Source organism: Leucopleurus acutus (genome assembly GCF_964270905.1).
Source record: "Leucopleurus acutus genome assembly, chromosome: 5".
Classification (NCBI taxonomy): Eukaryota; Metazoa; Chordata; class Mammalia; order Artiodactyla; family Delphinidae; genus Leucopleurus; species Leucopleurus acutus.
Window position 1 is genome coordinate 68,908,825 of NC_139147.1, and position 13,882 is coordinate 68,922,706.

The following is a 13,882-nucleotide window of genomic DNA, read 5'->3' on the forward strand; positions in this document are numbered from 1 at the left end:
AATTTTAAATTCTAATAATAATGCAGAACTATGTTGAGCTCTTGCTTTGTGCTAAGCTCTTTGCTTTCCTTGTACCATTAAATCCTCAAAGAAAGCCCCACACTAATCCTATTATTATCACCATTTTTCACTGAGGCCCAGACAGTTCTTACAGCCAGTCAGTGACTTGAACCCAGGCGACTCCAGAACCAGTGCTCTTGCCTATAGATAGACACACCTCTGTTACCTTTCTCAGAACACCTAAAAGTAGTTTTTAGAGTTGCCTCATGGTGGAGCAGTGTCACCCAGGTGACCTTTTAACTTGAGAAAAATAAACAAATTCATGCTTTAAAAAAGAAAATCAAAAAACCAATTTCCTTCATATTGACAGGCATGAAACTGCATGCTTTCCAAATATGCTGAGCAGAGTGATAATAATGTTTTTCCCACAGTAAAAACTAAGTGATTACATTTTACCATATAACATGCTCTATCTCCAATTGTCAGGATATTTTTTCATCTCCGTCGGATCAGACCTCAAAGGCTACTACTACATGGTTTGCTGCCTTTTCCTCCAGGCCATGGGTACTTAGGGAATCACAGCGTTCAGCCAGATAGAGATAATCTTGATATGGAGCATTTAAAATAGGAAATCAGGGAATTCCCTGGTGGTCCAGTGGTTAGGACTCCACGCTTCCACTGCAGGGGGCACGGATTCGATCCCTGGTCGGGAAACTAGCATCCTGCAAGTCACGTGGCATGACCTAAAAAAAAAGATAAAATAGGAAATCAGAGGAAGTCTGAAGAAACTAGAGACTATTTTCCTTCAGTGTTTTGTTTTGAAAACCTTCAGACTTACAGAAAAGTTGAGAAACTGGTACACCTAGAATCACCAATTGTTAACATTTTGCAGCACTTGCTTTATCTCATTCTCTCTTTGTATGTTTGTGCGTATAGTGTGTATATTTGTTGTTTATAATGTAAGTTGCAGATAAAATGAATGTATAAAGTTGTTTTTCTTATTAAACTTTTTATTTTGAGATAATTAGACTCATGTGGAGTCATAAGAGAGCGCCTGTATAATGTTTACCTGCTTCCCCGCAATGTTCCATCTTGCAAAGCTATAATACAGTATCACAACAGGATATGGATATTGATGCAGTTAAGATGTATAACAGTCCTATCACCATAAAGGCTCCTCATGTTGCCTTTTATAGTTCCCTGCTGCCCTAACCCCTCCTTAATCTCTGGCAACAACTAGTGTGTTCTCCATTAATATAATTTTCTCATTTTGAGTATGTTATATGAATGGAATCATATAGTATGTAACCTTTTGTGATTGGCTTTTTTTTTTTTTTTTTTTTTTTGCGGTACGCGGGCCCCTCACTGCTGTGGCCTCTCCCGTTGCGGAGCACAGGCTCCGGATGCGCAGGCTCAACGGCCATGGCTCCCGGGCCCAGCCGCTCCGCGGCATGTGGGATCCTCCCAGATCGGGGCACGAACCCGTGTCCCCTGCATTGGCAGGCGGACTGTCAACCACTGTGCCACCAGGGAAGCCCATGTGATTGGCATTTTTTACTCAGCATAATTCTCTGGAGATTTATCCAAGTTGTTGGATGTATCAATTGTTTGTTCCTTTTTATTGCTGAATTATATTCCATGGTATGGCTGTACCACAGTTTGATCAGTCACTCATTTGAAAGACATCTGAGTTGTTTCTAGTTTTTGGCTGTTATAAATAAAGCTGCTATAAACCTTCATGTACAGGCTTTTGTGTGAACAAAAAAGTCTTCATTTCTCTGAGATGAATGCCCAGGAGTGCAATTGCTGGGTCATGTGGTAGTACATAGTAGTTGCATGCTTATTAAAAGACAAACTGTTTTCCAGAATAGTGTACGATCTTACATTCCCACCAGCATTGTGTGAGTGATCCAGTTTTTCTGCATCCTTATTGGCATTTGGTGTCGTCTCTATTTTTTATTAATACTTTATCCATTCTGATAGATGTGTAATGATATCTCATTGTGGTTTTAATTTGCAGTTTCCTAGTGGCTAATGATGTTGAGAATAATTTTATGTGCTTATTTGTCATCTTTGTATCATCTTGGGTGAAATGTCTATTCATGTCTTTTGCCTATTTTCTAATGAGATTGTTTGTCTTAAACTGTTGAGTTTGAGAGTTCTTTATATATTCCAGATATTAGTCCTTTGTCAGATACGTAGTTTGCAAATATCTTCTCCCAGTCTTAGCTTGTCTTTTCATCCTCTTAACAGAGTCTTCTGCAGATCAAGCATTTAAAATTTTTATGAAGTTTAATTTTTCACTTTTCCCTTTTTTTTTTCTGTACTGAATTGCTTTTGCATTAAAAAAAATCAGTTGGGCATGTTTATGTGGATCTGTTCCATTGATCTATGTGTCTGTCCCTCTGCCAGTACCATATAGTTTTGATTACTTCAGCTATTTAATAAGTCTTAAATTCAATTTTCTTAATAGTTATAGAGATATTCAAATAATGTTTTATAATGGGTGAATTATGGTGGTTTGTGTTTTATGAAGAAGTGGTCCATTTCACTTAGGTTATCAAATTTGTGTGTCGAATGGTTATAGTATTCCCTTGCTATCCTTTTGATGTCCGTAGGCTGTGTAGTGATATTTCCTGTTTCAGTCCTCATATTGATCATTTGTGTCTTCTCTTTTTCTTTATCGGTCTTTCTTGTTAATTTCATTGATCTTTTCACAGAGCCTGCTCTTTGTTTTATTGTTTTTTTTCCTATTTTCTATTTTATTATTTCTTTCCTCATGCTTGCTTTGTCTATTTGGCTCTTTTTCTAGGTCCTTGAGATGGGAGCTTAGATGATTTGATCTGAGAATTTTCTCTTTTGTAATGTATACATTTAGTGTTACACATTTCCCTCTTAGCACTTCATTAGCTGTGTTCCATAAATTTTGAGCTGTTGTATTTTCATTTTCATTTAATTCAGTGTATTTAAAAAAATTTTCCCTGGGATTTCCTCTTTGGCCTATGGATTATTTAGAATTGTGTTGCTTAGTTTCCAAGTGTTTGGATATTTTCTGGTTTTCTTTCCATTATTGATTTCTAGTTTGATTCCGTTGTAGTTTGAGAACATATTCTGTGTGATTTCAGTTATTTTACATTTGTTGAGGTTTGTTCTGTGGTGCAGAATATGGTCTGTCTTGGTATATGTTCCTTGGGCACTTGAACAGAATGTGTATTCTGCTGTTTTTGAGTGGGTGTTCTATAAATTTTGATTAGGTTCTGTTGGTTGATGGCGTTGTTCAGTTTTTATGTATCCTTGCTGATTTTCTGGCTAGTTCTATCAATTGTTGAGAGAGGAATATTGAATTTTTCAACTGTAATTGTGAATTTCTCATTTGAGTTCTATCAGTTTTTGCAGTTCTGTTGTTTGGTTCATACACATTTAGGATTGCTGTATCTTCTTGGTTGATTGATCCATTTATCATTTTTTTAACATCTTTATTGCAGTATAATTGCTTTACAATGGTGTGTTAGTTTCTGTTTTATAACAAAGTGACTCAGCTATATATATACATATATCCCCAGATCTCCTCTCTCTTGCGTCTCCCTCCCTTCCTCCCTATCCCACCCCTCTAGGTGGTCACAAAGCACCAAGCTGATCTCCCTGTACTATGCAGCTGCTTCCTACTAGCTATCTGTTTTACATTTGGTAGTGTATATATGTCCATGACACTCTCTCACTTAGTCCCAGCTTACCCTTCCCCCGCCCCGTGTCCTCAAGTCCATTCTCTGTGTCTGCATCTTTATTCCTGTCCTGCCCCTAGGTTCTTCATAACCATTTTTTTTGATTCCATATATATGTGTTAGCATACAGTATTTGTTTTTCTCTTTCTGACTCACTTCACTCTGTATGACAGACTCTAGGTCCATACACCTCACTAAAAATAACTCACTTTCGTTTCTTTTTATGGCTGAGTAATATTCCATTGTATATATGTGCTACATCTTCTTTATCCATTCATCTCTTGATGGACATTTAGGTTTCTTTCATGTCCTGGCTATTGTAAGTAGTGCTGCAATGAACATTGTGGTACATATATATCTTTTTGAATTATGGCTTTGAATTATGGCCCAGTAGTGGGATTGCTGGGTCATACGAGAACTATTTTTAGTTTTTTAAGGAACGTCCATACTGTTCTCCATAGTGGCTGTATCAATTTACATTCCCACCAGCAGTGCAAGAGGGTTCCCTTTTCTCCACACCCTTTCCAGCATTTATTATTTCTAGATTTTTTGATGATGGCCATTCTGACTGGTGTGAGATGATATCTCATTGTAGTTTTGATTTGCATTTCCCTAATGATTAGTGATGTTGAGCATCTTTTCATGTGTTTGTTGGCAGTCTGTATGTCTTCTTTGGAGAAATGCTTATTTAGGTCTTTTGTCCATTTTTGTATTGGGTTGTTTGTTTTTTTGATATTGAGCTGCATGAGCTGCTTGTAAATTTTGGAGATTAATCCTTTGTCGGTTGCTTCATTTGCAAATATTTTCTCCCATTCTGAGGGTTGTCTTTTGGTCTTGTTTATGGTTTCCTTTGCTGTGCAAAAGCTTTTAAGTTTCATGAGGTCCCATTTGTTTATTTTTGTTTTTATTTCCATTTCTCTGGGAGGTGGGTCAAAAAGGATCTTGCTGTGATTTATGTCATAGAGTGTTCTGCCTGTGTTTTCCTCTAAGAGTTTTATAGTGTCTGGCCTTACATTTAGGTCTTTAATCCATTTTGAGTTTATTTTTGTGTATGGTGTTAGGGAGTGTTCTAATTTCATTCTTTTACATGTAGCTGTCCAGTTTTCCCAGCACCACTTATTGAAGAGACTGTCTTTTCTCCATTGTATATTCTTGCTTCCTTTATCAAAAATAAGGTGTCCATATGTGCGTAGGTTTATCTCTGTGCTTTCTGTCCTGTTCCATTGATCTATATTTCTCTTTTTGTGCCAGTACCATACTGTCTTGATTACTGTAGCTTTGTACTATAGTCTGAAGTCCAGGAGCCTGATTCCTACAGCTCCGTTTTTCGTTCTCAAGATTGCTTTGGCTATTCGGGGTCTTTTGTGTTTCCATACAAACTGTGAAATTTTTTGTTCTTGTTCTGTGAAAAATGCCATTGGTAGCTTGATAGGGATTGCATTGAATCTGTAGATTGCTTTGGGTAGTATAGTCATTTCGCAATGTTGATTCTTCCAATCCAAGAACATGTTATATCTCTCCATCTGTTTGTATCATCTTTAATTTCTTTCATCAGTGTCTTATAGTTTTCTGCATACAAGTCTTTTGTCTCCTTAGGTAGGTTTATCCCTAGGTATTTTATTCTTTTTGTTGCAGTGGTAAATGGAGGTGTTGCCTTAATTCTTCTTTCAGATTTTTCATCCTTAGTGTATAGGAATGCAAGAGATATCTGTGCATTAATTTTGTATCCTGCTGCTTTACCAAATTCATTGATTAGCTCTAGTAGTTTTCTGGGAGCATCTTTAGGATTCTCTATGTATAGTATCATGTCATCTGCAAACAGTGACAGCTTCGCTTCTTCTTTTCTGATTTGGATTCCTTTTATTTTTTTTTTCTTCTCTGATTGTTGTGGCTAAAACTTTTTGTTTTGTTTTGTTTTGTGGTACATGGACCTCTCACTTTTGTGGCCTCTCCCATTGCGGAGCACAGGCTCCGGACGCGCAGGCTCAGCGGCCATGGCTCATGGGCCCAGCCGCTCCACGGCATATGGGATCTTCCTGGACCGGGGCACGAACCTGTGTCCCCTGCATTGGCAGGTGGACTCTCAACCACTGTGCCACCAGGGAAGCCCTTTTTTTTTTTTTTTTTTTTTTTTTACATCTTTATCAGAGTATAACTAAAACTATGTTGAAGAATAGTGGTGAGAGTGCACAACCTTGTCTTGTTCCTGATCTTAGAGGAAATGGTTTCATGTTTTCACCATTGGGAACAATGTTGGCTATAGGTTTGTCATATATGGACTTTATTATGTTCAGGTAAGTTCCCTCTATGCTTACTTTCTGGAGGGTTTTTATCATAAACGGGTGTTGAATTTTGTTGAAAGCTTTTTCTGCATCTATTGAGATGATCATATGGTTTTTATCCTTCAATTTGTTAATATGGTGTATCACATTGATTGATTTGCATATATTGAAGAATCCTTGCATTCCTGGAATAAACCCCACTTGATCATGGTGTATGATTCTTTTAATGTACTGTTGGATTCTGTTTGCTAGTATTTTGTTGAGGATTTTTGCATCTGTGTTCATCAGTGATATTGGCCTGTACTTTTCTTTCTTTGTGACATCTTTGTCTGGTTTTGGTATCAGGGTGATGGTGGCCTCGTAGAATGAGTTTGAGAGTGTTCCTCCCTCTGCTATATTTTGGAAGAGTTTGAGAAGGATAAGTGTTAGCTCTTCTCTAAATGTTTGATAGAATTCACCTGTGAAGCCTCTGGTCCTGGGCTTTTGTTTGTTTGAAGATTTTTAATCACAGTCTCAATTTCAGTGCTTGTGATTGGTCTGTTTATATTTTCTATTTCTTCCTCATTCAGTCTCGGAAGGTTGTGCTTTTCTAAAAATGTGTCCATTTCTTCCAGGTTGTCCATTTTATTGGCATATAGTTGCTTGTAGTAATCTCTCATGATCCTTTTTATTTCTGCAGTGTCAGTTGTTACTTCTACTTTTTCATTTCTAATTCTATTGATTTGAGTCTTCTCCCGTTTTTGTTTTTGTTTTTGTTTTTGTTTTTTTGCGGTACGCGGGCCTCTCACTGTTGTGGCCTCTCCCGTTGCGGAGCACAGGCTATGGACGCGCAGGCTCAGTGGCCATGGCTCACGGGCCTAGCCGCTCCGCGGCATGTGGGATCTTCCCGGACCAGGGCATGAACCCGCGTCCCCTGCATCGGCAGACAGACTCTCAACCACTGCGCCACCAGGGAAGCCCCCTCCCTTTTTTTCTTGATGAGTCTGACTAATGGTTTATCAATTAATGTTTATCTTCTCAAGGAACCAGCTTTTAGTTTTATTGATCTTTGCTATTGTTTACTTCATTTCTTTTTCATTTATTTCTGATCGAGTTAATCTTTATGATTTCTTTCCTTCTGCTAACTTTGGGGGTTTTTTTGTTCTTCTTTCTCTGATTGCTTTAGGTGTAAGGTTAGGTTGTTTATTTGAGATGTTTCTTGTTTTTTGAGGTAGGATTGTATTGCTATAAACTTCCCTGTTAGAACTGCTTTTGCTACATCCCGTAGGTTTTGGGTCATCGTGTTTTCATTGTCATTTGTTGCTAGGTATTTTTGATTTCCTCTTTGATTTCTTCAGTGATCTCTTGGTTATTTAGTAGTGTATTGTTTAGCCTCCTTGTATTTGTATTTTTTACAGACTTTATCCTGTAATTGATATCTAGTCTCATAGCATTGTGGTCGGAAAAGACACATGATACAATTTCAATTTTCTTAAATTTACCAAGGCTTGATTTTTGACCCAAGATATGATCTATCCTGGAGAATGTTCCATGAGCACTTGAGAAGAAAGTGTATTCTGTTGTTTTTGGATGAAATGTCCTGTAAATATCAGTTACGTCTCTCTTGTTTAATGTATCATTTAAAGCTTGTGTTTCCTTATTTATTTTCGTTTTGGATGATCTGTCTGTTGGTGAAAGTGGGGTGTTAAAGTCCCCTACTATGATTGTGTTACTGTCGATTTCCCCTTTTATGGCTGTTAGCATTTGCCTTATGTATTGAGGTGCCCCTACATTGGGTGCATAAATATTTACAATTGTTATATCTTCTTCTTGGATTGATCTCTTGACCATTATGTAGTATCCTTCTTTGTCTCTTGTAATAGCCTTTATTTTAAAGTCTATTTTGTCTGATATGAGAATTGCTACTCCAGCTTTCTTTTGATTTCCATTTGCATGGAATACCTTTTTCCATCCCCTCACTTTCAGTCTGTATGTGTCCCTAGGTCTGAAGTGGGTCTCTTGTAGAAAGCATATGTACGGGTTTTGTTTTTGTATCCATTCAACCAGTCTATGTGTTTTGGTGGGAGCATTTAATCCATTTACATTTAAGGTAGTTACCAATATATATGTTCCTATTACCATTTTCTTAATTGTTTTGGGTTTGTTATTATAGGTCTTTTCCTTCTCTTGTGTTTCCTGCCTAGAGAAGTTCCTTTAGCATTTGTTGTAAAGTTGGTTTGGTGGTGCTGAATTCTCTTAGCTTTTGCTTGTCTGTAAAGGTTTTAATTTCTCCGTTGAATCTGAATGAGATCCTTGCTGGATAGAGTAATCTTGGTTGTAGGTTTTTCCCTTTCATCACTGTAAATATGTCCTGCCACTCCCTTCTGGCTTGCAGAGTTTCTGCTGAAAGGTCAGCTCTTAACCTTATGGGGATTCCCTTGTATGTTATTTGTTGTTTATCCCTTGCTGCTTTTAATATTTTTCTTTGTATTTAATTTTTGATAGTTTCATTAATATGTGTCTTGGCATGTTTCTCCTTGGATTTATCCTGTATGGGACTCTCTGTGCTTCCTGGACTTGATGGACTATTTCCTTTCCCATGTTGGGGAAGTTTCCAACTATAATCTCTTCAAATATTTTCTCAGTCCTCTTGTTTTCCTCTTCTTCTTCTGGGACCCCTATAATTCAAATATTGGTATGTTTAATGTTGTCCCAGAGGTCTCTGAAACTGTCCTCAATTCTTTTCATTCTTTTTTCTTTATTCTGCTCTGCAGTCGTTATTTCCACTATTTTATCTTCCAGGTCACTTATCTGTTCTTCTGCTTCAGTTATTCTGCAAATTTAATCCACTGCTCCTGAGGCTGCTGGGAGAGATTTCCCTTTCTCTTCTTTGTTCACATATCTCCTTATATCCCTCTCTGTCCCTGGTTATTTTTACTTTCTTTGAAATATTTTTATTTATTTATTTTAAGTTTTTATTTTTTGGTGGCACCGTGCAGCACATGGGATCTTAGTTCCCTAACCAGGGATAGAGCCTGTGCCCCCTGCAGTGGCAGCCTGGAGTCTTAACCACTGGACCACCAGGGAAGTCCCGAAATATTTTTATATTTATCTAATAGTAAGATAGCCACTCCTGCTTGCCTTTGATTAATGTGTGCATGCTATATCTTTTTCCATCCTTTTACTTTTAACTTGCCTATGTCATTTGGATTGATTTTCTGGTAGACAACATGGAGTTCATTTATGTTTTTTAATATACCCTGCCAATCTCTATCTTTTAATTGCTATATTTAAGCCATTTATATTCAGTATAATTATTGATATGTTACAGCTTAAGTCTGCCATCTTATTTTTTGTTTTCAGTTTTTCATTTTTCTGTTTTCTTTTTCTTGTCTTCCTGTGGATTATTTGAACATTCTTTTAGAACTCCATTTTGGCTTATCTATAATGTTTTTGAGTATGTCTCTTTGTATAGCTTGAAATATTGCTCTAGGTATTGCATTTCATCTTCTTATCTCAGTTTTCTGGTGTTATCATTTTACCAGTTCAGGTGAAGCATAGGAACTGTACCACCCTTTATGTCCCTTTGTCCTCGTCTATTTATAATATAATTGTCTTAAATATTTCCTCTACATATATTTAGAACCACATCAGGCAGTGTTAACAATTTTTACTTCAACCATCAAACATTTTAGAAAGTTCTTAAAAAGGCAAGCCTATTACATTAACCTGTATTTTTGCTGAGTTCCTTTTCATTATTCCAAGGTTCCTTCTTCTGTTGTTTCCTTTCTATCTAGAGAGCTTCCTTTAGCCATTCTTTTAGAGTACACTTGTTGGTGATAAATTCTCTTAGTCTTCTCTCATGGCTTTATTTTCCCTTCATTCCTAAAGGATATTTTTGTTGAGTATAGGATTCTGGATTGACAGCTCTTTTCTTTCAGCACTTGAAAAATGTTGTTCCACTCTTACCTGAACTTTATGGTTTCTGATGAGAAATCCATTGCCCTGGTAATGCCAAGTGGAGGTCAATGTCCAGAGTCCCACTTGGTCTCCACTGACACCACAGGGTGGGAGTCAAAGTTCTGGCTTCCCACTTGCCTTCTCTGAAGCCCTGGAGTGTTAGAACATCTCCTTAGAGCATTATAGGCTCCCACATAGGCTTTGATGGGCTGGGTGTGGGTGGTCACAGTTTTTTTGTGGGTTGTTTTGTTTTGTTTTTGGTGGCTGGAGTAGAATAGTTATTATGTAAAAGTTCTCTGTCTTGGAAAGGTACCCCTCTCATGGTCTTTTGGCTAGAGAGAACAAGATTTTACTGAGTGTTGTTTTGTTGATGTGCATCCATTGGTGTTTCTAGTTGCCAGCTTCTTCAGCTCCAAGTTTGGGATATATGAGGCAAAAAAAAAAAACAAAAAACAAAAGGTAGTTTACCACTGTGTCATTCCCTGGGTCTCAAGGTCCTTAGCCTATCTGCCTTCTTCTCTTCATCATCCAGAGTCATCTTTTGCTTGATATATAATGTCCAGGGTTTTTAGTTGTACTTAGTGGGAAGAATAGAGGAAAGTGCATCAACTCCATGATCCCAGAAGCAGAAGTTCCTGCACAGTTGTTTTTAAAATAAGTTACAAACATCAAGATATTTCACCTCTAAAAACTTGAACATGTGTCTTTTGAGAACAAAGACATCGTTCTACCTAGCCATGATACCTTTATCACACCCAAGAAATTTAACATTGATACAGTATTATCTGATAGAGGATTCATATTCAGATTATGTTGTCTCCAAAATGTTCTCTATAGCTCTTTTCCTCTGATTCCAGATTATGCAAACCTATTTCTTAAACCTATTTCCCTTTTAAATAGGGAGTATATTGAAGATACATTGAGTGTAGCGCTCAGTGTATTAAAGATATTACACTGTCTTATCCGTAGTTGAAAAATCCCCTTTTCTACTCTCATATTTTACCCTGTGACCTGTTACAGCTTTATAGTAGAAGCATCTATTTCTTTTCCTGTAACCCTAATCGTCTTTCATTTTTATATTTTCAACAGTGTTATTTATTTGTCTACTACACCGGCTGGCGGAATGTCAAATCTTTTTTGACTTTTGGCTTAATCTGTCTATGCAACATGTATCTCTATGAACTGCGCAACCTCTGGCAGCTTTTCTTTCACGTGACTGTGGGAGCATTTGTTACACTCCAGATCTGGCTGAGGCAAGCCCAGGGCAAGGCTCCTGATTATGATGTCTGACACCATCCTTCAGACTTGTTGCCTTGGCTTCAGGGGAAAAAGGAGGGAGCATATCTTAACTACCACTGTGATGAAGAAACTGTTCACCACAAATGAGAAGCTCTGCTGTCTTTCTCTCCAGCTGTCCTTTTCGTTTTAAGTCAGCATGGCATGCCTATGAGCATGCCATACCTGCTACGCAAACTCCTCTCAGCAGAATGTTGGCCATGAGATTATCAATCAGAAGAAGATGAAGAGATCTCTCTCTGCAGGGCCATGGCAGTGGAAGAACAGTCAGATGCCATTGGAAGACTTGGCCAGCAGCCCTGAATCCTGGCTGGAGAGTTCAGTCAAAAACTGTGTGTGGTACTTGCTCTGAGAACTAAGCAGGAGCTCTGCAACCTGGGTTTGCCTTTGTGAGGCATTAGTGTAGACCAAATAAAAAGATGTTGCAGTGAATTGGAAAGTTTATGTGTAAAACAAATTACTTGCTAAATACTAGATTTTGCACATTTATGGTACCATGAGTTTGTGAAGTCCAGATTGGTGTGGAATGGGTTCTTTTTCCTTTATATTTTTGCTTGAATCTTAACCCTGGAAATCACCCGATGTAGGAGAAGGCTCTGGTGCATTGCAAGTATTGAAAACACAGTGACACATGTTTCTTTCCTAGGCCATGTTTATACTTTCTTTTGAAATCACTTTTTAAAAATATTTGTTAGGCTATAGCCATTGTTTGCCAAACCTCAATCAGTTGAGTATTACATATGCTATTATTTACTTAATATTTATCTTTTAAATTTTAAAATATTTAAAAAATAAACTAACCTCTATTCCAAGTAGAAAACCAGCATCAGTTTGCCATAAAAAAATGATAACTACAAAATAAATAAAAATAAAACAAAGATGTTATTAAATTCTAGCTGGATACTAATTCCTGCCAAGGCTCTGAATCCAAAAAGCCTGTTCTTTCTTTGTTGCAGTGAGAGAGATGTTACCCAGCACCAAAATGGAGCTCTGTCTGTGGAATTATCAGAAGTTTAAAAGAAAATTATAAAGGGAATGCCATTCTCACTGTGATTCAGCATTATTTAATTCTGTGTTGTGTATCACCTAAAACCATCTTGCATGCCACCAAGTGGCATGGGTCCTGCACTATGGAGACACTGAGCTGTTCTAAAAGAATCAGAAGGTGACTCTTCTCTCAGCACTTCTTATTATTCTTCTTATCATTTTATGGCTTTGAGGAGTTAAGCACCTACTGTCTTAGAGAACTTACTTGCTTTTTGATAACTTTATAAAGATTGTTTAAGCAGCTTTGAATTAATAATAGAGGAAGCATAGTTTGTTTCCATTAGCAAAATCTACAGCTCTTCTGGTTTCGAAGTCATCTTCATGAGTGATTTTCTTGAGAAAAGATTCCAATTAAGGAATTCATAAGGTACTGAAATTTGATATCCAGAAAAACAGTGGACCCATTACATATAATTCATGTTCTGGGTATACTAATTTTCCAGAAGAAATTGTCCAGAGAGGTAAAGTCACTGAACTGCACTGTTTCCAGAACCAGTATACATAGGTATGTCTACAATGAGAAATCTTGCTTAATTAGAACCTTTTTGCTACACTCTGCTTTCAGGAGAATGAGACAAAAGAAGACAGTAAGCTTAACGATTTCGGGGATTTATTTAATGCAAGAAACTCCAGTTCCCTCCAATTTTCTGCCTCTAACAAAACTGCACAGAAATTATGAATATTCTGAGAGATATCCCAAGGTACCACATGATCCTAAGTCATCAAAATAAAATTGATTTATGTTTGGCGTTTTGTAGTTACTGAGCCAGGAAAGTAAAGTGGTTCAATTTAGTAAGTTTTTTTTCTAAACTAATGGTTAAAGCAAGAAGAGTTTTCTTGTAAATAGTTGATTAACCAGGAGATTGGAGTATTCTGGTTCATTGTGATTTTGCTGTATATTGATATTTTATAGCTCTTTTACCAGTTTGGTTCTCCTAATTATCGAATTATAATATTTGGTATTTGGATACATTGAGCAAGGACACTTGAAAACTCACCAGCTATCTTTAAAGGCTTAATTTGTTTTTTGTTTTTGTTTTGCTTTTTCACCAGCTATTTTGGATAAGGGGATGTTTACATTTTAATGTAAAAAATGAAAACAAGTATAAACAATGTTTATGTATAGAAATGCTTTCTTTCATTATTTGGTGCCTGCATCTCTCAGTGTTTATACAGCTTCCCTGCCTCTATCATGTTGTTGCCAAAGAAACTGAATTTGGAAAGATAAATTTTTGCCATGAATGTAAAGAAGTTTTTAAGCTCTTGAGAGAGAATCACTTAGGCTTCTAATGTGTATGATGGTAATACGTTGTGTTTATATTGCAATTTTACTTCTAAGAGCAAGTCCGCATTTACCTACCTAATCATAATGGGTTTTGTAGTGTCGGGGAATAGTATTTGCTCTCCTATTAGGAAGGAGGACACTAAGGTAATCAGATGGTAATGACTTACTTAGGGTCAAGAGCAAAACACACAGTTTCTAATCTCGTAGCCCAGGGTTTTTCCACTAGAGTGGAAAGTAATGAAGATAACTAAGATTATATTCAGGGAATATGTCCTTGATAAAATTGAGGTACTGGAGACTTCTTAAAATAA

General features: G+C 37.1%; 1 protein-coding gene across 3 annotated transcripts in view; it reads left to right on the forward strand.

Moving 5' to 3' along the window:
- SEC22A (SEC22 homolog A, vesicle trafficking protein) overlaps positions 1 to 13,440 on the forward strand; it is a 74,459-nt gene extending 61,019 nt beyond the window's left edge. The window contains exons 7-8 of one of the 3 annotated variants that reach the window (XR_014326237.1): positions 11,033 to 12,404; positions 12,852 to 13,440. Coding sequence is in view for 1 of the 3 variants with exons in the window: in XM_082840139.1 (XP_082696265.1) it covers positions 11,033 to 11,233 (201 nt within the window). In the remaining 2 variants the exon portion in view is untranslated. Of the gene's footprint in view, positions 1 to 11,032 lie in introns of all 3 variants that reach the window. The other 2 variants (XR_014326238.1, XM_082840139.1) reach the window with 2 other exon arrangements.
- Positions 13,441 to 13,882: the final 442 nt, after the last annotated feature.